Raw genomic sequence first — 25,210 nt, 5'->3', positions numbered from 1 at the left:
CGTGTGTGTGTGTGTGTGTGTGTGTGTTGCGGTACTGGGGATTGAACCCAGGGCATTGTACCTCTGAGCCACACCCTCCAGCCCTTTTTCAATTCTTTATTTTGAAACAGGGTCTCATTAAATTGCAGAGGGCCTCACTAAGTAGCTGAGGCTAGCAGCAAACCTGGGATCCTCCTACCTGGGTTTCCCAAGTACCGGGATTACAAGTGTACGCCTTCAAGCCCAGCTTTAGCGAATGTGTTTGAGTATTTATGCATGCCATTCAGATTTGTAATTTTATCTCATTTTAGCACTTTTACATTTATTCTGGGTAATTCCAGGTAGACCCAGATAAATTTACTTTGCAGCTGCCTTCTATAGACCTGAAGCTGAGCCACTGTCCTGTTTTGGCCACTGCACCTGGATTTCCAGTGAGTCATGGAGATTTTCCTTACTGAGTATGTGACTGGAATCCTCATGGATTAGTTTTTTTTTTCTCATGTGGTGTTTTCATTAGACTCGCCGTGAAAAGTAGCAGCTCCATTAGAAAAGTTTCATCTTAAATTTGATTTTGTTAGCTTCAAAGAAGGCGTCCCTTGTGAGTTGTCACCTGGTTTTTTTTCCAGATACTCCTAGTGAGAAGTGAACTGGCCTGGCAGGTGCTCAGTGAGTCCATTGTGAAGTCCTGCGTGCCAGCCTCGCTCGCTCACACGCAGGCCGTGCCTATGTCTTACTGCTGCCTAGCGATCCAGCTGAATGCCCAGCAGCCTTGTGCTCGCTGCCAAAGAGGAATGACAGTGGCCCTGGGAATCTCTTTTTATTCCTTTTCTCTGTATTAAGGTTTGATTGTCTTAAGTTTAACATATTTGGGGGATATTGGGAGTAACAGTTTGAGAATTAAGATTTAATCTTTTTTATCAGTTTTTCTTTCCACAGTTTACCCACAGAAAGTTATTCTTTTCACAAATACAAATAAGTAATACTAAAAATAAATTTAGTTTTGAGAGAAAGGCAAATAGAATAGTCTGTGGGCACATGAAAGGGGATCCTGCGGATATAATGGACACACCAGTGGAGGACAGCCGAGACAAAGCCTGGCCGTGAGTGCCCCGCCCCTTCTCCTCAGTGCGCAGGCGCAGTCTGGGGCCTGTCTGGGCTCGCAGCCCTCTGAGGGGCGCTTGCCATTCCGTTCTTGAGGGGAAGCTGAGATGTAAATTTTTCTTTCAGACTGGTGCTAGAGTTGCGTAATAAAGGAGCGTTGAGAACCTTGTTTTGTAGCTACCATGAATGAAAAAGAAAACAAGGTTTCTGCAGTCTCCTCTTTGTAAATTGTGAAATTGAAGCTTTTGCTTACCAAAACGTTTTATTTCCAAAAGTGGCAGTTCGTGACCTTAGCAGTCGTAGCGTAGCCGTCAGGCGGCCTCACCTTGCCTGGCTGCTCTCGCCCTCCTTCCAGGCAAAGTCTTGAAAAGCCACTTGTTTTCTTACTCCACTTACCAGTAAGCACAGTAGTGCAGCTAGCACTTTGAATAGTTCTTGCGTTTTTCTTATTACTAGGTGATGTGCTAGGGAAAAGTACCAGATTTAAATTAGGAGATTTTAGTGGGGTGTTTAGCTTTGTTTAGTTTGTAGTACTGAGGATTGAACTCAGGGACATTCTGCCTACGAGTGGTGGCTGGGATGGAACCCAGAGGCATCTACCTCCAAGCTACACCCCAGCCCTATTTTTTTCATTTTTTTTCCGGTACTGGGGATGGAACGTAGGGGCAGGTACTTCAGAACTACCCTCAGCCCTGTGTTTTTCGTCTGTTTTTTTAATTGTTGAGGCAGAGTCTCCCTGAGTTGTGACTAGCCTAGCTAAGTAGCTGAGGCTGTCTGTGGAACTTGATCCTCCGGTCTCAGCCTCCCCAATACTGGGATTACAAGCATGCGCCCCCACGCCCAGCTCCAGCCCTATTTTCTAGCCCTATTATTGATTTATTCTTTATTTGGAAACAGTCTCACTGAGTTGCAAAGAACCTCACTACGTATCGGAGGCTGGCCTCGAACCGTGCTCCGACTGCCTCACCCTCCCAAGCACTGGGATGATACAGGTGCTTCACCGCACCTGGTGTAGACGCCTGTAACCCCCGTTCTGGCGCACGGCCCGTGGCCAGCATTATTTGTTAACTGTTGTGCTATCCTTGTGTGTGTGTGTGTGGGGGGTACCCAGGGGCACTCTATCGCTGAGCTACACCTCCAGCACTATTTTCTAGTCTTTTTTTGTGTGAAACAGGGTCTCACTGAGTTGTGGAGGGCCTCTCTAAGTAGCTGAGGCTGTCTGTGGCTTTGCGGTATTCTTTTGACAGACTGGTTCAGGATGATAGGACTTGGTAGCAGAGTCCTGGACCAGATGCCTGCTGTTGACTCACTGTCCGGGACGGTGGGTGTGAGGGTGCCCCTCAAGCTAAGCAGCACACGTGTTATTCCTCTTTGAAATACTCTGCCTATTGAGTCTTTGCTGGGTCCTTCAGACTGTAAAAGGACACCTGGTGCAGTGAGAAGTGCGTGTAATCCCAGCACTTGAGAGGCTGAGGCCGGAGGACTATACACTCAAGGGCAGCCTTGGCAGCAGAGAATGACTTTTTGTTGGGCTGGGAGTAATAGGCGGAGGTAGAATGCCCCTGCTTCAGTCTCTGCCCCCCCTCCCCCGATGTAGTAGGAAGAAAAGTGAAACTAATTTTGTGGTGGTCTGGCTAACTGGCACCCACTCATTTTTATCTCTTGGGCATAGGCCAGTGGGGTTTTCTGGTTGCTGGAGGCGTGGGAGAGTTTAGCTCAGGAGCCGTCTGGATGCCAGGGAATGAGCGGTGGCTCCAGCTCCCCGTGGATGGATGATGTTGTATTGAAGGGATGGAGCCACCCCGTGCTAGCCCAGGTGTGCTGCACGCTCACACGGTGCGCGCTCCAGTGCTCCGTGGACCACGGCAGGGGAGAGCAGAACCCGCTCGCCAGCGCAGGGCCTCCCGCTTCTGGACCATTTGTCTCCTACTTCAGCTTGTCAGGAGGAAAAAAGAATTGAAGGCGGCCCCGAGCCGTCATCTTACCTAGGCTCTCATGTTATAGGGAGATGTTCTCAGGTGATTTTCTAGAGGTCCAGGGGCAAGACAACCAAATAATTCTTTCAGGTTTCTAACCTCATTCTTTTTTGGGGGAGTCCTTGGGATGAACCCAGTGGCATTCTACCTCCAAACTATACCCCCAGCTTGGTTTGATCTCTTATTTGGAAACAGTAGGTTGCCGAGAGCCTTGCTGAGTTGCTAAGGCTGGCTTTGAACCCGTGATCCTCCTGTCTCCGCCTCCCAAGCGCGGGGATTTCAAGCGTGCGCCACCACGCCCGGCAGATTCCTTGTTTTGGTCCTGGTGATTGAACCCAGGTACATTTTACTAGACACTATAACCTGCCAACTCCTTTATTTATTACTGTATTCTACTAGTACATAAGAGTTGACTATCAAGTGGTTGGAATGCCTATTAAGATAATCTTCCTGCACTTGAATGCTTTATAGTCACTGAAGAACTTATTTGGGCCCTCTCCCTCAGCCTCCCGCAGTGTGAACATTGTCCATAACTGCGGCGGTCACCACACCCAGGAAGTCAATGTTGATACGGTGCCAGGAGCTAAGGGTTCTCTAGCGCTTCCATACATCTTTTTCATTGTTGCAGATCGCAGGTCATATTTGGGGTCTTGGGTTATAGTCAGCTTCTCCTGTGTCCTTTGGTCTGTTGTGCTCCCAGTCTGTCCTTGGGTGTCAAGGCATAACCTTTTTTAATGAAACAGTATCGATCACTTTTTTCACTAAATATTCCTCAGTTTGGTGTCGCCTGGTGTTTTCACACAGTTCTGCTGAACTCCACATTTTGGGCAAGAAAACCACAGACCTAAGTGTGTAAGTCATCATGTCACAGGCTTCCTGAGGTTGGTTTGTCTAATTACTGGTGCCATGGGCCTCGCCACTTGACTCACGTGGCTTCTGCATGCACAGTGGCTTTTCCCTTGTGCGTCATGTATGTGGGGAGCTATTTTAAGACTTTGCAGCTCATTTCTTTCCTTAAGCTTATCCATGGGTTTCTGTGTTATCAGTGGATTTCCTATGAGACTGTTTATAGTATTGTTCTGGACTATTAGCACTTTTCTATTTTCTGTCTTTTCCACTGTGTATTAATTGGAATTCTGTCGGAAAGAGCTCTCCCTTTTCCTCCACCGATTAATTTAAGCAGATATTAATATCAGCAAGAGCTCGAAAAATATTTATTTTATTTTGTTGGTTTTACTTTAATATTCTCGTTGTTTTGGTGATTAAATTACCCCAGCTCTGACCATGGGGAATCACTTTAGACGGCCCACGTTCTTTCAGCACGCCCCCAGGGGTTTGTGAGCACTTATTTCCCGGCTTCATAGTATGTTCTAGACTCGTTTCATATTCTCTCAGCCGCGTGCTGGAGTTGGACGCTCTCCAGGGTTCTGTCAGTGCAGAGAGTTTAGAAACCAAGATCTCGCCGCTGCCCCTGGCGCTGCTGCCCCCGCCTCCTGGTGGACAGCGAGGACGGCGGCCTTCACGGCTGCCTGGTCAGTGGCCCGGCCCACTGCGAGCCCCACTGCGGCCCCCACCGCGGGGTGCATTTCTTGTTTCCACTTTTTTTTATTTGTAACTTCTCTGCAACAGTGAGAAACTCGATTCTTATTGCTTAAAATATACTTCCTTTCTTTTGTTTAATTCTAGCACAAATAGAACTTAAGTTTCAGACTTTAACTCATTTCCCTGTGAGAAACATATTTATTGCCTCAGCTTGTGTTTTTAGCCTTACATAGGCAAGGTACAGTTCCCAGCTGTTTACACATGCTCAGGTGTGCTTGTGTTCATTTGCGGTGTAGTTAGTCTTCCTGGGTAGGAATACCCCAGTTTGGGCTCCTCTGGGTTGATTGGGACTGGTTATGAGTTTGTGAGTGTGTGTGCTACGGCTTACATGGTGCCAAGGGCTTGTTTTCTTATTCAACTAAAGTTTGTTGAGTAGAAAAATTAAAACTAGTAGGCAACGAGGTGCAACTTTAACAAATCTTTATTACAAAATCAGTAGGAAATAGAGAAGGGAAAAGTCTCGTGCTGGCCCGTGTGCTACCCTTTGTGGGGCCTCAGCCTTTAAATAGATTTTGTACTGGTATTTTCTTATCAGCTAGTATCTTATTTTTTGGCCAAGTGGCACCTCTTTGCTTCTGGACAGTGCACTTACTATGTACAGGGGTCAAGAATCTACCTGGCCTTCGCCTCTGTTGTATTGGGCAGTACTGGCTGCTCATCAACGATGGCTGCTTTAGTAGCACACAGAGCTTACCTTTCCTACACCCAGGCCAGGTCACAGAGGAGAGGAGGTAAACAGAGGCACGGATGGCCTCTCTGTTTTTAGGGATAAAGGCGTCGGTTGATTCTGAGGCTTCACCCCTTTCTGCCTGAGTGTGTGCGCAGCACCCAGGCTCTCACTGTCTCTTTTACATTTTGGAAATTAATACCAAAGCAATTTTCTTATACCAGCACGTGTGGACCATTACCGTGGTTCTAAGGGTCAGAGATAAAATAAAATAGATGTTGCCTCTTGCTGCTATGTTCCAGTCTTCATTTCTTCTCTTTCTTCTCTTCCTGCTATGGGTAACTGTGTTAGTTATCTTTCTGTTACTGTAACAAAATTCTCAAAACAGTGACTTTATCAAGAGAAAAGCTTTTTCTTAGTTCATGGTTTTGGAGATTCTACTTTATGTTTGGTTGGCCCAGTTGCTCAGGTCTGTGGAAAGCATAACAGAATCACATGGTTTACCTTTGGCCTGAAGACAGAAAAGGGCAGAGTCCCACTGTGCCAAGAAGGGCTTCCCCACCGCCTCCCGGCCTTCCCTAGGCCGGGGTTCCTTCCAAGCTTCCACTACTTAACAGTAGTGCCATCCGGGCGCCAAGCCTTTCACACCTGGACCTTTGGAACATTCAGAGTTCTAACTATGGCAGCAACTGATTTACTTATTGGCTTATTTTGTCTGCATTTTCTTTTTACAAATGAGCAAATGCATGTTTGTCTTTTAAAATAATCCCTGCTGATGGGCGTGGTGGCACACACTTGTAATCCCACCATTTGAGAGGCTGAGACAGGAGGATCACAGTTTAAGGACAGCCTAGATACTTATGGAGGATCTTTGCAACTCAATGAGACTCTGTTTCAAAATAAGGACTAAAAAGTCCGGTGTGGTGGTGAACATGTGTAATCCCAGTACTTGGGAGGCTGAGACAGGGTAGTGAGGCCCTACACAACTTAGACCCTGTTTCAAAATAAAGAATAAAAAATGGGGCTGGGGTTATAGCTCAGAGGTAGAATGCTGCTGGGTTCCATCCCAAGTACCGAAACAAACAAACAAACAAACAAACAAACAAACAAACAGCGTGTGCTTTCCTAGCTGAGGGCAGGACACCACTGATGCTTCTTGCGCTTCGCGTTGCTCACTTGGCGGTGTGTTGTGGAAGTTGTTCACATCAGTTCACAGAGCTGTCCCCATGCCCTTGGAGCTGTGCAGAGCCCATTATGTAAATATCTGTGCTTTACTCAGTGGGTCTCCTGCGTATGGGTACTTAAGTGGTTTTTAGGATTTTGTAATTGTAAACAATGTTTTGGTAAATATCTTTGTACATGTGAATTTTCTTACTGTTGGGTGTGTATAACTTCAGAGTATAGGTATAGGAGTAGGATTTGGGTTGAAAGGTGAGTGTAAATGTGATTTGTTGATTACCACATTTTCCTCTAGAATTTATGTACCAATCTGCATGTCCTCTGATAATGCATGAGGCGGCTTGTTTACCTAACAATACTGTCTTGTTGAAAAGAATTTCTTTTACCAGCCTGACAGGTTAGAAGTGGTTCCTGAGTATTGTTTTATTTCATAGTGAGTGAGTTTGAGCATCATTTATGTTGGTAAAATACTTGATGAATTGTGTGGGCTTAGCTTTTTTTGTTGGGCTTTTGTCTTTCACTTTTGCGTGTGTGTATGGTACTGGGGATGGAACCCAGGGGCGTTCTACCTCCTAGCTATACCCCAGCCCTAGTTTTTATTCTTTAATTAAAAAAAAAACCTCACTAAGTAGCTGAGGCTTTTTGCAAACCACAATCCTCCCATCTCAGCCTCCTAGACACTGGAATTACAAGCGTGTGCCATCATCCCGGCTTCTTTGCCGTTCACTTTTGTGTGTGTGTGTGTGTGTGTGTGTGTGTGTGTGTTTGTCTTTCACTTTTATAAAGTATTTTATACATCTGTCATACATGTTGTGTATAAGGCAATATTTTCTCTCACTTGTACTGGTTTTCTTTTGCTTTTGTTTAGTGTTTTTTTTTTTTTTTTTGCAGTACTTGGGATGGAACCCAGGGACATTCTTCCTCTGAGCTACACCTCCAGCCCTATTTTTTAGTCTTTTTATTTTTGAAACAGGGTCTCACTGAGTTGTGAAGGGTCTTGCTAAGTAGCTATCTGCAACCAAGACCCTCAGGTCGCAGCCTCCCGAATGCTGGGATTACAAGAGTGTTCCACTAGGCCTGGGTTTGTTTAGAGTTTTTTTTTTAATGCAAATTTATTCTTTTAATTTTTAAATTATTTATTTATTTATTTATTGTATTACTGGAGGTGGAACCAGGGGCTTTTCTATCTCCGGACTATGCTCCCAGATCTATTTTATAGTTTATTTGGAAACAGGGTCTCACTAAGTTGCTGAGAGCCTCACTCAGTAGCTGAGGCTGGCTTCAAACCTGCACAATCCTCCTGTCTCAGCCTCCCAAGCACTCCGCTTTAATTGATTAATTAATTAATTAATTAATTAGGTGGTCCTGGGGTTCCTGGAAGCCTTTCTACCTCCAGGCTACACTCCCAGACCTATTTTTATATTTTTATTTGGAAACAGGGTCTCTTAAGCCAGCGCGGCTGGCTTTGAACCTGCATGATCCTCCTGTCTCCGCGAGCGCGGGGATGACAAGTGTGGCCACCATGCCCGGCTTAGATTCATTTTTTATTTTTTTATATAATCACACTAATTAGTCTTTTCTCTTATAAATTCCCCTGGATTCTGAGTCACAGTTAGAACGTCCTGTCCTGTAACATGGTTAAAGAGGAATTCCACCCAAGTGTCCCAGTACCACTTAATTTAAAAACATTGTTGGGCCAGGCCTAGGTCTCACTAAGCCATGGAGGGCCTCACTAACTATCTGAGGCTGGTGTGAACTGCGATTCTCCTGCCTCAGCCTCCCAAACACTGGGATCACACTTGTGTACCACCACATCCAGCAAATTCTGTACTAGTAATAATAGAGAATGTACGTTTTTCTTTAGCACATTAAAAATTGATCCGACATTAGATCATAGAGAAGATATCTGATTATACTGCAACGAGCCTATAGTTAGTTTACTGTGAAAAACAAAGAATACAAGGCCTTTCCCTTGGAAATTAAAAACTTTGTGTTAAATAGCACCTGGGTGCAGGCAAAAATACAAACTGAATTAAAGAAGTTTAAAAAAAGACAATAACGACACCGTATATCAGAATTCTTGGCCTACTTCTAAAGAAATGATCAGAGAAAAAATATTTATACTATAAAGACATCAATAAAAATAAAAAATATTGCCGGGTGTGGTAGTGCCCGCTTGTAATCCCCGCGCTTGGGAGGTGGAGACAGGAGGATCACACAGGCTCAAAGCCAGCCTCAGCTACTGAGTGAGGCTCTCAGCAACTTAGTGAGACCCTGTTTCCAAATAAAATATAAAATAGGTCTGGGAGGATAGCCCAGAGGTAGAAAGCCTCGGAGTTCCACCCCCAGTACCACATACACACACAAAAAGTCAGATGACAGAGGGACCCAAGTGAAAGTAGAATTTCTTCACTTAAGAACTAAGAAAGTGTCGACAGCAGCGTGAGAATTTATGTTACATTCAGAGCAACACTAAGAAAAATTCACAAAGTGGTATGCTGAAAACACTAAACAGAGCTGGGCGTGGTGGCACAGACCTGCGATCCCAGTACTCCCAGTACTGGGGGCCAAGACAGGAGGGTCACAGGTTCAAGGCCAGCCTCCAAGCTATTTAGCAAGACTCTCAGCAACCTAGCAACAATAAAGAATAAAGAATAAAGAGTAGAAAAGTGGGCTGAGGCTGTAGCTTGGAAGTACAAAACCCTGGGCTTAATCCCCAGTACCACAAACAAAACAAAACAAAAAAACACTAAATATAAATCAAGATAGGATTCTAATAAAAAGTTCAGATAGCCCACAGAAAGGCAGTAGAAACTGAAAAATAAAGTGTGCAAATACATTCAGAATTTTTTCTATACTTATCATTAATCCCATGGCTGAGCCGGGCGTGGTGGCGCACGCTTGTGATCCTCGCGATTGGGAGGCTGAGACAGGAGGATCGCGCAGGTTCGAAGCCAGCCTCAGCTACTGAGTGAGGCTCTCAGCGACTTAGTGAGACCCTGTTTCCAAATAAAATATAAAATAGGTCTGGGAGTGTAGCCCGGAGGTAGAAAGACCCTGGTTCCACCCCTAGTGCCACAAATAAATAAATAAATAAATAAATAAATAAATAAATAAAATCCCATGGCTAAGAATAGACAAGGTAGTGATTCTCTCAAAGTCTTTTATTTCTTTGTTTTCTTTGACAAGTAAGAGTGATAATAGCTTTAATTCAAAAAAGCTAGTATAAACATTCTGTGCCTGCTGGCAAACCTCTTCATAAGTTTCTTTTGGGCTTCTGTATGTCCAGGACTACAAGAAGACTCCCTCTGTTAAGGTCCTTTGTCAGTTAGATAGGAATAGTAATATCTATGTTTTCTATACTTTTAAGTAATAAAATAATTTAAGGATAACATGTCAAATAATCATAACAAAGCGTCAGTGTCTTGGGATGTGCAGCGGTCGCAGTAACCTACTACAAGTGGCAAAGCGCGTGGGGTCTCACGGGCTTTGTGTCTGGCGGGTCGCTCTGGCATCCTCCTAAGAGTCCCCTGGGCAGTTCGTTTCAAAGGGAGCTCCTGGCCGGAATGGTCTTACTTGTGTGTTCTTTTCCAGACGCTTCTTTCAGTAAAATTCTAGAGCAGTAGGTCGTGGGCCTGGGGAGTGAATGCCTTGTCTGCATTTTCTTTGAATTGATTCTTGATATTTTCTAGTAGTAGGCGTGCATAGTATTTCTGGTAAAACTTCTGAGAGCCTCACTAAGTAGCTGAGGCTGGCTTCGAACCTGTGCGATCCTCCTGTCTCAGCCTGTCAAGCTCTGGGACCACAAGTGTGCGCCACCACGCCCGGCCAAGATTAAAGAAAATTTAAATTCAGTTCTTCCAGTTTGTGTCGGTCAAGTCCCAAGTTTTTTTTTTTTTTTCCCCCCCAGTACTAGGGATGGAACCCAGGAGCATTCTACCTCTGAGCTACACCCCCAGCCCTATTTTATATTCTTTATTTTGAAACAGGGTCTCACTGAGTTGCAGAGGGCCTCACTAAGTAGCCAAGGCTGGCCGCGAACCCCGGTCCTCCTGTCTCAGCCTCCCGAATGCTGGGAGAGCACCATCATGCCTGGCAAGTTTTAAGTTCTTAGTAGTCCTGATTCATTCTCTTTCGTAGTTTCCAAAGGGATTCTAATATAAGTAGACATTATTGTTTAGTTTTATAAATGGAGAACGTTGTGAGCTAATCTTAGCCTTTGCCTACCCATTAAGTGAAGTTTTAGTGGTAGTTACATTAGTCCTTGAAGGAAGGGACACAAGCCGGGCGCGGTGGCGCACGCTTGTAATCCCCGCGCTTGGGAGGCAGAGACAGGAGGATCGCGCAGGTTCGAAGCCAGCCGCGCGCGCTGGCTTAGGAGACCCTGTTTCCAAATAAAAAATGTAAAAATAGGTTTGGGAGTGTAGCCCAGAGGTAGAAGGGCTTCCAGGAACCCCAGCACCACCAAAAAAAAAAAAAAAAAACCTTGAAGGAAGGGACACTTGTTTTCTAAGTCCTCAGCAGGAGTGCATGCATGGATGCACATGTCCCTCGTCAGTTTCTCTCTGACACTGGCCATTAGCTGGTGTTTGTGTTGTTCACACGCAGAATCACAAGGCAGGAGGGAGCTGTGGGCGCTGTGGGCGCGCAGCGGGAGCTCCTGGTCCTCCTGCTGCACCGAACTGCAGTGCCGCCTTTGGCTTCCCCAGGACCCCAGCGCTGCCTCGTGAGCATGGGAGGGAGGGGAGCTTGCTGGAAGGCGTGTTGCTTTACCTTGTTGGTCCTCAAACCTAGACATCTTTCTGCTCTCGACTGCAGCATCTCTATGGGAAAGTGATTCCAGCTTGCAGTTACTCAATGTCACCTCGGAATTTGGGGACAGTTTGTTTGTATATTGGACACCATCTTTATGGAAATAGTTGAAAATTTCTCTAGGTTTTAATGTCCAAGTAAGTGTATTTCTTACATGTTAAAGGAGAAGAAAAATATTTATTGGCCAGAAGTTATATTCCAAAGAAATACCAACTATTATCTATTTTAGCTTTAGCAGTTTACCATGCAGCTGGAAGAAAAGGCCATTTTACTTTGATGGTTTAGGAAGGTTTTATTTTATTTTATTTTATTTTATTTTTGGTGGTACTGGGGTTCCTGGAAGCCCTTCTACCTCTGGGCTACACTCCCAGACCTATTTTTACATTTTTATTTAGAAACAGGGTCTCCTAAGCCAGCGCGCGCGGCTGGCTTCGAACCTGCGCGATCCTCCTGTCTCCGCCTCCGAAGTGCGGGGATTACAAGCGTGCGCCACCACGCCCGGCTAGGAAGGTTTTAAACTAAATTTTTACTAAATGTTTTCTCTACGGTTTTAGCCTCCCGCTTTAATTTGCTTATTTCCCTTTATCATACTCTTGCCTTCAACTTCTCTTTGTGATTTAATTAATTTTTATTACCAAAATGGTAAAGTAAAAGCACTTGAGTTACGAAGCTGTATATTGAAAAAGTCATAAAACAAAAAATGGAATTGGTAATCATTGAAATGTGTCGCCTTACTCCATGTACCCCGGCCTAGTCATGTGCCCCCACCCTTCCAGTAGTATTTGTTTGCAAAGCAATCGAGGTTATTACTAATGTGTTTTTTGTCTTTTTACCCTCCAGAGGGAAGTGTAACATCTCCCATTTTTCTGACATATTTGCTGCTAGAGAATTTAAAGCCAGAGTGGACTCATTCTTCTACATATTGGGCTACAACCCCGAGACGAGGTGAGTGAGTCGTCTGCCCACCCAGTGAGAGCCTTTTCCTCTTCTCACTGTGTGTGTGTCTGTGTGCGCATGCGTGTATGTGTTTATGCACCTCGACATAAACGTGAGGTACGAGAAAAAAAGAGCTTCAAAACTGTAGTAGTTGGGTGTTATGGGGAGTTGCTTCCCCAATGACTGAGAATTCAAAGTGAGCCAGGAAGCGGGGCATGCTGGTGCGAGGCTGTAATCCTAGTAATTAGAAGGATCGCAGATAGACAGCCAGCCTCAGCAACTTAGTGAGACCCTCTTTTAAAATGAAATAAAATAGGGCTGGACTGTAGCTGAGTGGTGGAATGTCCCTGGGTTCAATCTCCATTACTACCAAAAAACAAAACAAAACTTAAGGAGACCTCTGTTAACAAGAGTGTGCTTTGGGCACCCAAATCAGGTTGTTGTTTGCTTTTTACTCTTGTTAAGGAAAGAAAAAGTTAAAAAAAAAATTATATGTAGAGAGGATAGGATAAAAAATTTAATTGATCTGCACTTTAAACCTACTAAAAGTTGGTAGATTATTTTCCTAAGGCATATTTTGTCAAGGTTTCCCTGGTGCCATTTTGAAGAAAAGTAGGTAGTTTTGGAAAGTTTGACAATGCATTTGTTTTGTTCATCCTGGGTAATAAAACACCAAGACGCTCAGATATCTTGAGTAAGACTACTAAGTGGTAGACTTGAGTTAAGACTACTTAAGACTACTTTCTGTTCTGAGCCATCTTGGTACAGCCCATCAAACAGTTTAGAATTACTGTTATTATTTAAATGAAAACCACTAGGGTCAAAATAATTTTATAGAAACAATACTTGGTTTATGTCTACAATAGACCCTATTTTAATATAGCATATTGGAGAATTTCTGTAAGAGTGTATGTTTCCACATTTACACTGGATCAGTCATGTGACTACATAGTAAGTATTTTAAAAATAGAGCTGGGCACAGTGGCACAGTACTATAATCCCAGCCTTGGGGAGACTGAAGCAAGAGGATTGCAAATTCAAGGCCAGCCTAGACAACTTAGTGAGACCCTGTCTCAAAATAAATAAAAGGGACGGGGATGTAGGTCAGTGGCAAAGTGCTTGCCTAGCATGTGCAAGGGCCTGGGTTCAGTCCCTTGCAGTACAGGGAAAAGGGAGTGTTATCAGGAGAGAAGTAATTTATGTACTGAACATCCACTACAGAAATTATGCTTTATTACTATTAGGTATAATTGCAAAATGAGTGTTGTTCTAATGATAAAGATGTGGTCTCTAGTAGTACTTAAATGGAGATACAAAGGACTTGGGTATTACATTATTCATATGATGTTGATGAGATAAATTTTGTCATGTTATACAAGTTAGATTGTATCAGTGAATTTATTAAAATAGCTTTTCTCTTAAATTTTCTTAGGTTCCTAACAAACATTTATTTTTTACTTTATTGATTGATTGTGGTACTGGGGGTGGAACCCAGGGGGTTTTCTACCTCCAGGCTATACTCACAGACCTGTTCTATACTTAATTTGGAAACAGGGCTTCACTAAGTTGCTGAGAGCCTCACTAAGTAGCTGAGGCTGGCTTCGAACCTGTGCGATCCTCCTGTCTCAGCCTCCTAAGCGCGGGGATTACAAGCGTGCGCCACCACGCCCGGCTGTTTTACTAGTTTTAGTTGTACGTCTAGTTTTGTTGAATGACTTATGAGAAACAGTATATAACTGAACTCCATAAGGTAGAGAGGCATTCAGGTTCTTGTCTTGTTTTTCATTGTGTTTTGTTGACAGGCAAAGCAGTGCTTCTGAGTGTGTGTGTGTGTGTGTGTGTGTGTGTGTGTGTGTTGCTGGGGATCATGCATGCAAGGCAAATGATCTGTCTCCAAGTTATACCCCAACTCTCATTTTGTTTTCATTAAAACTTTTCTTCTAGAAGACCCTGAAAGCCATATATAAAATTTAGAGTGGTCTTAGGACACTTGGTCCAGGCTTAATTTAAAGGAAACATATTTTGTTGTGGTTGTATAAGACTACATAGAACACTGTTGGGCATATATACACATGTACATACATACATACATACATACATACATACATATGTATATACATTGCATGTGGGGGGTGACATAATAAAAGATTGCAGGGGGTTATAGTGGACTAGGGACTTAGAACCAAGGTGAAATCTGAGTCCGACCGTACTTGTGTAAGGAAGGCTGACTGTTCCTTGGTGAAGAAGCATGAGATGGAAGATATGTTTCTCTGTCCTTTCAGTTTTGCCTTAGAAGGATATTGTTTATCTCTGTTGACAAAAAGAACCCAAATAACCAGGCGTGGTGGCCTGTGCTTGTGATCCCACTGCTTGGGAGGCTGAGACAGGAGGATCGCAGGTTTCTGGCCAGCTGCAGCTACTAAGTAGGTGTTCTGCAACTTAGACCCTGTTTCAAAAAAAGAAGGAAGCCAGGCATGGCGGTGCACGCTTGTAATCCCAGCATTGGGGAGGCTGAGACAGGAGAACCCGGGGTTCGCGAACAAAATAAAGAATTAAAAAATTGGGCTGGGTGTGTATCTCAGAAGTAGAATGCCCCTGGGTTCCATACCCAGTTACACGCGCGCGTGCACACACACACACACACCCACCAAAAACAGAAGGTCTGGGAGTGTAGCTCGGAAGTAGAATGCCCAAGTTGAGTCTCCGGTAAAGCGTACGCTTTGTGTGTGTGTGTGTCCACGCAAGCCCTGCTAATAGCATGTTGCATACATCTGCATCCGGAAGCGCTCAGCGTCTGAACTCTCTAGTCATTGTTCACTTTTGTGTTTGCGTTCCCTACGTAGTGCTGTGCTTGGCGTGTCTGGATTGAATGGGGCTACGCAGGGTCCGAGTGCTTGTACAGGAGCAGAGCTTGCGGCTGTTCTCACACTTGCCTGTTGTCTCAGGTGGAGCCTTACAGGAACGGGCGCTGGCCGAGCCGGGCCACTGTCTTGGCTTGCTCTCTTGCCTGACACCACTTTCTCTCTCCCTTTCAAGTTCAAGGTTGGGTGTACAGTTGACATACTGCTTGTATGATCGCAACAGTATGACTTTGATTTAGTGCAACATAACATAAGAAGACCCTTAACTCCCTCTCCCTGACACCCAGCCGAGTCTGAGGGCGCCCGGGCTCCTCATCTTGTGGAGTTAGTGTGGGTGCTGCCCTGGTCTCCAGCCTGGAAGGGCGGGAGCTGTGAGGTGTGCTGGCTCCCGTAAGCTCCCCTGTTACTGAGTGGAACGGGCTGTCACCAGCTGGAGCTGAGTCTTCAGGTAAACCCGACTTAGCGTGGGGAGGACCCTCAGACTGCCTTTGTACTTGCATGTGATCCTGGGAGCCGGCCTACGCATCCGTAAGACCACGAGGAAGAGCGAGGGTTGGGATTCCGTGGCTTCAGACTCATGACCATGCCTTCCCTTAGATAGTGACACCAAGTAAGCAGTTGAGAGCAGTTACTTTGATGAAATTAGTTCTCAGACTTTCTCATAGTAGTTAAAACTTGTTTAGGTAAATTCCCATAATTTATTCAGGATTTTGTTAAGCACTGAAAGCTTGAAAAGGGCTTTTCATGTACTTGTATTGATCATTCAAAGTTTAGTTTGTTGTCTTTTTATTTTTCCCTTGACCTTATCTTTACATTTCTGAGTGCTGTGTCTTGTCAGAGACCTGGGTTTCTGAACTTTTGGTCTGCTGGTATTATTAGAAATAAGGCTGGGTGTGGTGGTACATAAATGTAATCTCAGTGCGTGGGAGGCTGAGACAGGAGGAGCGCAGGTTCGAGGCCAGCTCAACAACTTTAGCGAGCTCCTCAGCAACCTAGTGAGACCCTGTTTCAAAATAAAAGATCCATGTTATTTTAGGAACAAAACTTAATTAGGCAGAAATTGGGGGGTGCAGGTGTTTTCGCCTAAGTCGGGTGTAAATGACAAGGGCTGAGGGATGAAGGAGCCTCATGGCAAGAGCGGCCAGCTTTGACACGCTAGTTCATCAGGCTCTGCCGGCAGAGGTCGCTTTAACATGTCTGCATTCAGAGAGTGTTCAGTTTTGCTTATTATGTACAAGATTCACCCCAAATTTACTTCTGTAGTCAACCTGCTCTGCAAAGTAATGTCATTGTGTTCTCATTTTGTGTGAAAAGTCTGACTCAAAGTGTGCTAAAAACTTGGTAAATTTCAGCTCAGAGGTCCTAATAGATAAAGCCACTCAGACCTCAGGCGCATTTGACCAACATTCCAGCGGCCTCGGTTGGGTTCAGGTGGGTCGGCTGTGTTGTGTTTCGATTGTCCAGCACCTTGCCACTGTCCTCTCCCCGCTCCGTCCCCCCCACGGCACCTGCCTCGTCCCGTCTGCTGCTTCACCTTCGTGTCTGTGGCAGGGCAGGAAACGCCTCGCTTACGTTTCCACATTTAAAAGATGTTCAAAGCTAATCTGCTCGTAACTTTTCAAAGCTAGAATTTTTTGGTTGCTTCTTCATAATCTCAGAAGTAACTATGAGCCAGGCCTGGGGGCGCACGCTTGTCACCCCCGCGCTTCGGAGGTGGAGACAGGAGGACGTGCAGGTTCGAAGCCAGCCGCGCTGGCTTAAGAGAGCCTGTTTCCAAATTAAAAAAAAAAAAAAAGAATTAACTGTGATTTAAAAAACTATATTGCACATATCAACTCTGCTTTTTATAGCCCAGTAAAGTATTCATTATTTTTGTTTAGTGATATTCAGGATTGAACGCAGGGGCTTTTACCTCTAGCCCTTTTAATTTTTTTAATTTTTTGTTTTGAAACAAAGTCTAACCAGGTTGCTGAGGGTCTCATGCAGTTGCTTAGGCGACCCCCCTGTCTGAGACCCTCCCACCTCAGCCTCCCCAGTACTGCTCTGACAGGCGTATGCCCACACCCACTGGCTTTAGGAATAATGCCGTAGAGACCTGCCCTCCAGTCTGCATTAGGAGTGCCTGGGTGTCTTGTGACAATGGCTCTCGAGCCTTCCTGCCCGTTACTGCTAGAAGGACACCGTTCAAGGTAGACCTGATTGAGCTGTGTGACTTTAGGAAATGCTTGGATTTATTTTGAGATTTTGGAGCTTCTGTAAGGAGGAGTGTGCTCTTGAATAGAATACTGACCTCTTCAGTTACCTTCTTATGCTACTCTTACATACTCTGTAGGCTTTACCTCATGTGTTTGGTTGTTTTCAGGTGTTTAAGGTTTTATAAAAAGAAATGTCAGGCCGGATGTGGTGGCGCACGCTTGTCATCCCCGCGCTTGGGAGGCTGAGACGGGAGGATCGCGCAGGTGGAAGCCAGCCTCAGCTGGCTTAGGAGACCCTGTTTCCAAATAAAAATATAAAATAGGTCTGGGAGTGTAGCCCGGAGGTAGAAGGCCCTGGGTTCCATCTCCAGTACCACACACACACAATAAATAAAATAAAAATAAATGTCAGGAATTGCTTCTCTTAGTAGCTACTACTATGGTTTTATCTTTATTTTATTTTTTTGAAGATTTAAAGAAGTTTATTAGAAAGACAGACATACAGAAAATAGAAATACAGCCCCATACCAAAATGGCATAGGGGGGGGGGTGACTCGAAATGAATCCATCAACTACTATGGTTTTAAATGTGCTGCAATATTTTTGCTGATTAATCTTCAGCAAAGCCCTCATACCTGTGTCTTTGTTTCTATTCTTTCTTGCTATTTAAAGCCACCATGTCCTTAGAATAAAATAGACCAAACCTTGCTGCTGCCTTGAGCAGGGCAGAGCTGCAGCCGCTGCCTGGTGCGGCGTGCTGAGTTCCCTGCGTTGGCTGTCTGGGATCCCCTTCCGGAGGCCCCACTTCCCTGCACACTAGCTTGGTGTGCGGGGAGAAGCTGCAGTCTGTTGGCTGGGCTTTATTTACGGAAACAGCAGGCTTGAGATTGATTGCGTTGTGGAGAGACGGTGTGTGGATGCGGGAGGGTCACAGCACATGCTCAGTCCTGTCGGTGTGAGGGAAGTTTCTGCGTTCTGCGTGAAGGCTTAGGTCATAGCACAAGCTCAGTGCAAGCTCTGTGAGGTCTCTCAGACTGCATGTGCCTCCATTTTGACTAGTTAGAGTAGAAAGGGCAGAGTTTTAGCAGTAAGTAGAGGTGTGGGGAGCCAGCCAGACTCAGCAGAGCCCGTGTCAGTCATGGATGGCCCATTCAGCCCCTGCAGGTAGGCTGCCGCCCCTGCCTCACTGGAGCAGTGGCCGCCACTCCTCTCGCTCAGGATGTTTGTGAATCATTCCGTCATTCACGGTGCACGTTCCTGGGAGCCGTGGCTTCGCCCTGCCTGGCCACGGAGGCGGTGCTGCGAGCGGCAAGGCAGAGCCGCAGCAAGCTGATGCAGACGCGCAGCGTCCTCCCTTCCTCCGCACCTCTTCCCTCCGTCCTGCCGGTGTCCTGAGACGCGCCAGGCAGAGCTGCAGGCCTCTGCGACTGCCGGGCCCGAGCAGCTCGCTGGATGTTTAGGAAGGTGGTAGGTGGGCAGCTATTGGTTGCTTTGAAGGTGGGTGGAACTTGTTTTGATTGAGAGCCTGTGTGCCGGAGCAAATTATAATTCTCGTGATCCTTTTCTGAAATCTGACACATGCAGGGATTTGTCAGGAATTGTGGCTGTAATGACATCACCTAAAGTGGACATTTTAAAAAGTGAAAGGTCGTGGCACATGAGGGGTCCGGTGTCTGTTCAGAAGGAAGCGACCCTTCCTTTGGGCCTAGGAAGGTCTTTTGGTAGTTGTTTCCGCAGTGGATACTCAGATGTGTTAGAAGTTGAGGTCCCACGCGTTTTGTTCCTTTCTTTCTGTACGTTCAGGTTAGAATCCGATAGCATTTATTGCGCATGTGTATTTTGTGGTGTGACCTGGGACTCTACAGCAGCTAAGTCAGCCAGGCCTGCGCGGCGCCCACAGCTGGACGGCCGACACCCGCCTTTTTGTCCCCTCAGGGTTCACGTAGGGAGCCAACAGGATAAGTTGAATTCTTCTTCTCTGAGCTACACCCTCTGCCCTATTTTGATTCTTTAGTTTGAAACCAGGTCTCACTGAGTTGCAGAGGGCCTCACTAAGTAGCTGAGGCTGTCCGCGAACCGCGATCCTCCTGTCTCAGCCTCCCGAATGCTGGGATGACAGGCGTGCGCCGCCACGCCTGGCGTAAGTTCAGTTCTTAGTCAGCAAAGCTCACCCGGTCATCCTTGCCACCTCTGCCCTGTTTCTTCTGATAGGGCTTGGGAAGTTTTTGAAATTACACCTAAGTTTGGTGCATTTGTGAAGTGGGAGATAGAGAAGACTGAGAAATCTTCCTAGCCAAGGGGGACAGTCACTGTGCATTCAAAGGAGAAAGTATGTCTGTAAGCCCTTAGTTGTACAACACGACTGTGGCCTCGCCTCGCCCCTTGTCAAGAGAAGCCCCTGCTGTTGGTGGAAAATGTTAACGTTCAGGTTACTTTTTGTTTCGAAACTGGGTCTGATTCGGTTGCTGAGATCCTCACCTCATCGGTGAGGCCGTCCTCAAACCTGCATTTCTCCTGTCTCAGCCTCCCAAGGACTGGGATCACGTATGTGCTCTACCACTCCCAGCTAATCTGTGTTCTTGCAGGTTCCATTGTGGGTCTGTGACTAAAGAGATACAGAGGACTGACTAATCAGGGCTGTTGCATTGACCACTGTGGCTGTATCTGTCTTTCTGCTCACATGAGGGCTCTCCTCATTGTGATCCTATTTGTTTGAACATTCTGCTTGGAAGTTTGGGGTAGGTTTTCACTTGTTCCTATATCAGGTTGCTTTGGGGAATTGTCTCATTTACTCAATTTAGAAGCCTCATTTGCCCTTTCCTTCCTTTCCTTTTCCTTCCCTCCCTCCCTCACTCCCTCCTTCTTTTCTTTCTTTCTTTCTTTCTTTCTTTCTTTCTTTCTATCTTTCTTTCTCTCTTTCTCTTTCTATTTCTTGTATGGGAATGGAACCCAGGGGCTTTCTGCTTCCAGGCTAAATTATATATTTTTTGGAAACAGGGTTTCCCTAAGTTGCTGAGAGCCTTACTACGTCGCTGAGGCTGGCTTCGAACCTGTTTGATCCTCCTGTCTCAGCCTCCCAAGTACTGGGATTACAAGTGTATGCCACCACACCCAGCTGTGCCTGCCTGCCTGCCTGTTTTTTTTTGTTTTTTTTTTTTTTTTTGTGGTACTGGGGGTGGAACCCAGGGGCTTTCTACCTTGGGCTATATACTCCCAGACCTATTTTCTATTTTATTTGGAAACAGGGTCTCACTAAGTTCTGAGAGCCTCAGTAGCTGAGGCTGGCTTTGAACCTGCGCGATCCTCCTGTCTCAGCCTCCCAAGCGCAGGGATTACAAGCGTGCGCCACCACGCCCAGCTGTGCCTTTCTTTTTTTTTTCTTTTCTTTTCTTTTCTTTTTTTTTTTTTTTTTTGGTGGTACTGGGGTTCCTGGAAGCCCTTCTATCTCTGGACTACACTCTCAGACCTATTTTTTATATTTTTATTTGGAAACAGGGTCTCCTAAGCCAGCGCGCGTGGCTGGCTTCGAACCTGCGCGATCCTCCTGTCTCCGCCTCCCAAGCGCGGGAATTACAAGCGTGCGCCACCACGCCCGGCTGTGCCTTTCTTTTTTAAAAGAAAAAAATCATGCTTTCTGTAGTCTGGAGGAACTGCACGCAGTAGCATCTCCTAGGTGATGCCTGTGGGGTCTGCGGAAGGCAACCTTTTTCAGCGCTGGGAGAAGGCTCAGTGTGTACACCGGCAGAGGTCCAATTTCTCATGGTGGGATCTCCCTCTTCCTAGACTACCTGCGCCCTCAGCAGCTCAGTGTGAGCAGGAGGCCACACTCCCAGCAGTCCTGCTCTGTGCCAGCTCCCCAGTGTCCATGGCCTGCCCAGGCCGGGGCAGGCCTGTGCTCCTGCAGCTGCTTGGGCGCTGCCTGTTTGGCTACTGAAGGCTTGCACTTACTGGCTGTGGTCTGTGGATGCTCTGTGGGATTAAGGGTTTATTTTTTTCTACATTTCACATTCATTAAGGCAAGTCACCAGACCTGTCTTTGTACGGTTTGCATTTGGTCTGTATTTTTTGTCCTGGGACCATACTTTGGGATCGTGTGTGCTCACCGCCCACCACCTGTCTCAGGGCTCTTGTCTGCGGCGGCGGCGGTGCTGGAGTGGCACGTGGAAGTTACCGTCTTGACTGGCGAGGCTCTCTGCGACCTGTGCAGGTTGAACACTAAAAGATGTGTTATTTTTCACTTTAGTTTATTGTTCCCTTCCGGTGGCACCTCACAGCATCAGGGAATGTGGGAGAATATAAGAGACATATGTTTCAAAGAACATAGAAATAGCAGGCGTGGTGGCGCACGCTTGCAATCCCAGCATTCGGGAGGCTGAGACAGGAGGATCGCGGTTCAAGGACAGCCTCAGCTACTTAGTGAGGCCCTCTGCAACTCAGTGAGACCCTGTTTCAAAATACAGAATAAAAAATAGGGCAGGGGCTGTAGCTTGGAGGTCAAATGCCCCTGGATTCCATCCCCAGGACCCCCCCCCCCCACACACACACACGCGCGCGCACGCGCACACACACACGCACGCACACACACGTTCATGAAATTTGTTATCCTATTTTAGCTTCATGTCACCATAGTAGTTCTGTTTATTTTCTGGGGTGGCAGTGGTGTTGGGGACTTAGTCCAAGGGCCCTCCACCATTGGGCCACACCCCCTTTGATTTGTTCTTTTGAGACAGGATCTCACTAGTTGCTGAGGCTGGCCCTAAACCCTCCTGTCTCCGCCTCCCAAGTTCTGGGATAAGAGGCATGCCCCACCAACCCGGCCCTACAGTAGGGTCTAACTAGAAGTTAGCATTGGGGGCGTGGCCTAGAGTTTCCCTGCTCTGCGTTCTCAGTGGAAGGCTGGGTGCACTGGGTGTGGCCCTTCGTTCCTAGTCACGCAGCGCTGCTCCGCTCCGCTTCTCGGCACTGCTTCAGCTCTTACCTAGCGTGGCGATAACTGAGTAGAGGGTGGGCGTGCCCAGCACCTGGCTTTCCCACGTCGGTGATTCTCCACTTCTACGTTTCTTGTCCTTTTCCAGTCTAAATCCATTTTTCCTTTTCCATTTAAATTTTTGGTCATTTCCTGAACTAAGCTGTCCTTTCTACCCAAAGGGAGGTCATTCTAACACTAAGACATGGCAGGTGGGGGAGAAGACGGGGAATCCTTGCTGAAGGAGGGTTTGAAATGATGTGGCCCTCCTCATGGGTGCCTCCAGATAGCCGGTAGTCATCTGTAGTAAGCAGCTTCTGATATGGGCAGGTATGTGTGCTGAATATATGTTTAAGCAAATCTGAAAGATAAAAAGTGTTCTTGTGTTGCGTGCGCTGGGGTACCTGGAGTGTAAGGTGTTCGACTGGGATAATTAGCGATCATCTCCACGAACCTTCTTTAACTGAACATCTGTCTGTGATGCTCTCATCCTCTCCCAGTGGACTTTAAGCTTCTGCCAGGGTCACGCCTGTTCTCGTGTTCTCAGTTCCCATTGGTGTGCCTGGAAAGTGGGTCTTTGGCCTAGGTGAGTGCCATTCGTGAACGGCGCATAGGGTAAGAGAAAAGCCTAAATTTGGAGCCAGATAGAGTCCAAATTCCACTTACTAAGTGACGTTGGACAGACTGCTTCATTAACCTGCACCTCGGTTTTCTCTTGGGTCAACGGAGACAGCTATCCCTCAGAGTTGTTGATTAGTTGGAAACCGTGTGAGAGTGCTTGCCACGGCGCGCCATCATCTCACGGCCAAGTCTCCAGCCTCTTGGCGACGTGCGTATCTCAGCCCCATCTTTATTGTTTATGGTCAGCCTGTTCAAATAAGGCAATGTTGGGAGCTGCAGTAATTAGCGACCAGGATGTTTAGCCACTGTGTTTAGTGATCTGCTCTCTTACTCTTTTTGTGCTTATCTTTTTCTTTATACTAATTGAACTTTTGTTTTTAAAAGAAGCTCTACTTTCATATTTTGCAATATTTAGTAAGATTTTTTCTCTTAGCGCTTTGTCCACTGTAAGTGTGTATATGTGTGTGAGTAGTCATACTTTTTATAGCATTTCAGAGTCTTCCCAGCGGGAACAAAGAGACTTTTAGACATGTGTTGTAAATGTGCTTTCTTGGTCCAAAGTCCCTTTTTTTCTGGTGATGATCCTTTTAGGTTTATTATTTTCCCTCCTTCCTTCCTGCCATCCCTCAGAAGAGATTGAACCCAGGGGTGTTCTATTTCTGAGCTACTCCCGCAGCCCTTTTTTAATTTTAATTTTTGAAACAGAGTCTCATTCAGTTGTGGAGGGCCTCGCTAAGTTGCAGAGGCTGGCCACAAAGCTGAGGGCCTCACTAAGTTGCAGAGGCTGGCCACAAAGCTGCCATTCTCCTGTTTCAGCCTCCCACCACCACACCCAGCTGTAATTTGATTTGTGCATAGGAAGCCAAGCAGCATCTTTCGTCAGAAAATGAGCTTACTTTTCAAAGACTACTGCTTTACATATTATATTTATTCATGGTGGGATTTAAAAAAATCCTTAAAGTTCATTTTTCTGAAGTTTGGTGTTTTTGTGCATGTGGTTTGTTAGGCTGTGGCTTGAATTCGTTTCTGTCTTTGCAGCAAGTGAGTAAGGGGAAGGCCCGAGGAGCCCGAGAGAGGGCGAGTTACATGCCGTTGCCCCCGCACTGCCCGTTGCTACAGAATGGTGGAGACTACGATGAGCGCGGGCAGCGGAGCCTGGCGCACAGTGCTTTAAGACCTTCCTCGCCTGTTAGGGTTTAAAACCAGTTCTGCTGCGATTGCTCACATTATTGTGTGTAGGGACCATTGTTACTGGGTAAGCGGCTCTATCCCTGCCACTGTCCATCTCTCAGCCCTGGACTCTGTATCACGTTTAGCAGGAGCCTGTGGGCGAGTGTGCCTGGGATCCCCTTCAGTAATTAGCCTACCGTGAGATCCCCGCAGAGCACCCTTGTTTCCTCGGGCCTTGGTTTATCCTAACAAGCCCCAAGACTGAATTTGTGGCCTCTCGGGAACCTGCCAAAAGAGAACATTTAGAATATCTTGGTTCCAGATTGAGGCTAGTTCCTATGTTGACCTTTGTATTTGTGTGCGAATTTTGAACATTTATTCTTTCCAGTTCACTGATTCCATGTTCTTGTCTTCACTTTTGAAAGAAGGCTGAATTTGTTCCCACTAGGCAGTTGATCAAGGCCGTGTGCAGGTTAATTTTGCTTGGCGAGCTAGCCTTCTGTCATGAGTGCCTTGACTATCTTAACTCTGCACAAAGCCTTAGTTGCTGTCAGTGCTGAGGAGTGGACAGTTTAGACTGTCGGAGTCCTTTGTTCACTCAACTCTGTTCAGTGGGAGCCAGGGGCGTCTTGGAAATAGTGAGCTAAGAACAGTGCACTACTGTCTTCGTGGGCACTGGAAGAAAGCATTGCACAAGGTTAATGGGTGATCATGACCGTGCTGCGGGAGGAGAGGCAGGTAGTGTGGTGTGGATGCCAGAGTCAGCTCCGTCCCCTGGTCAGTGATTTCCACTGACCACCTTTACTGCTGCAGCAACCTCGCAAGGTAGCCTGGTGAACTTGGCTTTGCTCCTGAGGAATGGAAGGCTCAGAGAAATTGAGCTGTGTTCTCAACTGCTCGGAGGCCCGAGGCAGGACGATGGCAAGCGTCAGGCCAGCCTGGCAGCATGGCGAGATCCTGTCTCCATGATGATGAAGATGAAGAGGAGACGGCTCGCTTGAGGAGGTTGCTCAGTGGTTGAAGCCCCAGTGAACACCCGTGTGGGACTCTGCGGTCTGTGCTCCCCAAGCAGCCAGACTCAAGCAGACAGAATAGCTCTCAGCAGTGAGACACTGCCATGGGGTATCCTAATAGTATTTAGAAAG

General features: G+C 46.3%; 1 protein-coding gene across 1 annotated transcript in view; it reads left to right on the top strand.

The window, feature by feature from the left end:
- The window catches only part of RERE (arginine-glutamic acid dipeptide repeats), a gene marked incomplete at both ends in the record, with an annotated part of 256,264 nt that overhangs the window by 92,166 nt on the left and 138,888 nt on the right, over nt 1–25,210 (top strand). Inside the window, one exon of the mRNA XM_080691726.1 lies at nt 12,157–12,261. Within this exon, the coding sequence (XP_080547852.1) occupies nt 12,157–12,261 (105 nt within the window). The remainder of the gene's footprint in view (nt 1–12,156; nt 12,262–25,210) is intronic.

This window comes from Muscardinus avellanarius, assembly GCF_963383645.1.
Source record: "Muscardinus avellanarius genome assembly, chromosome: 3".
NCBI classification, from domain to species: domain Eukaryota; kingdom Metazoa; phylum Chordata; class Mammalia; order Rodentia; family Gliridae; genus Muscardinus; species Muscardinus avellanarius.
Note: the sequence above shows the minus strand (reverse complement) of the source record. Positions and strands in the feature narration are given on the sequence as shown.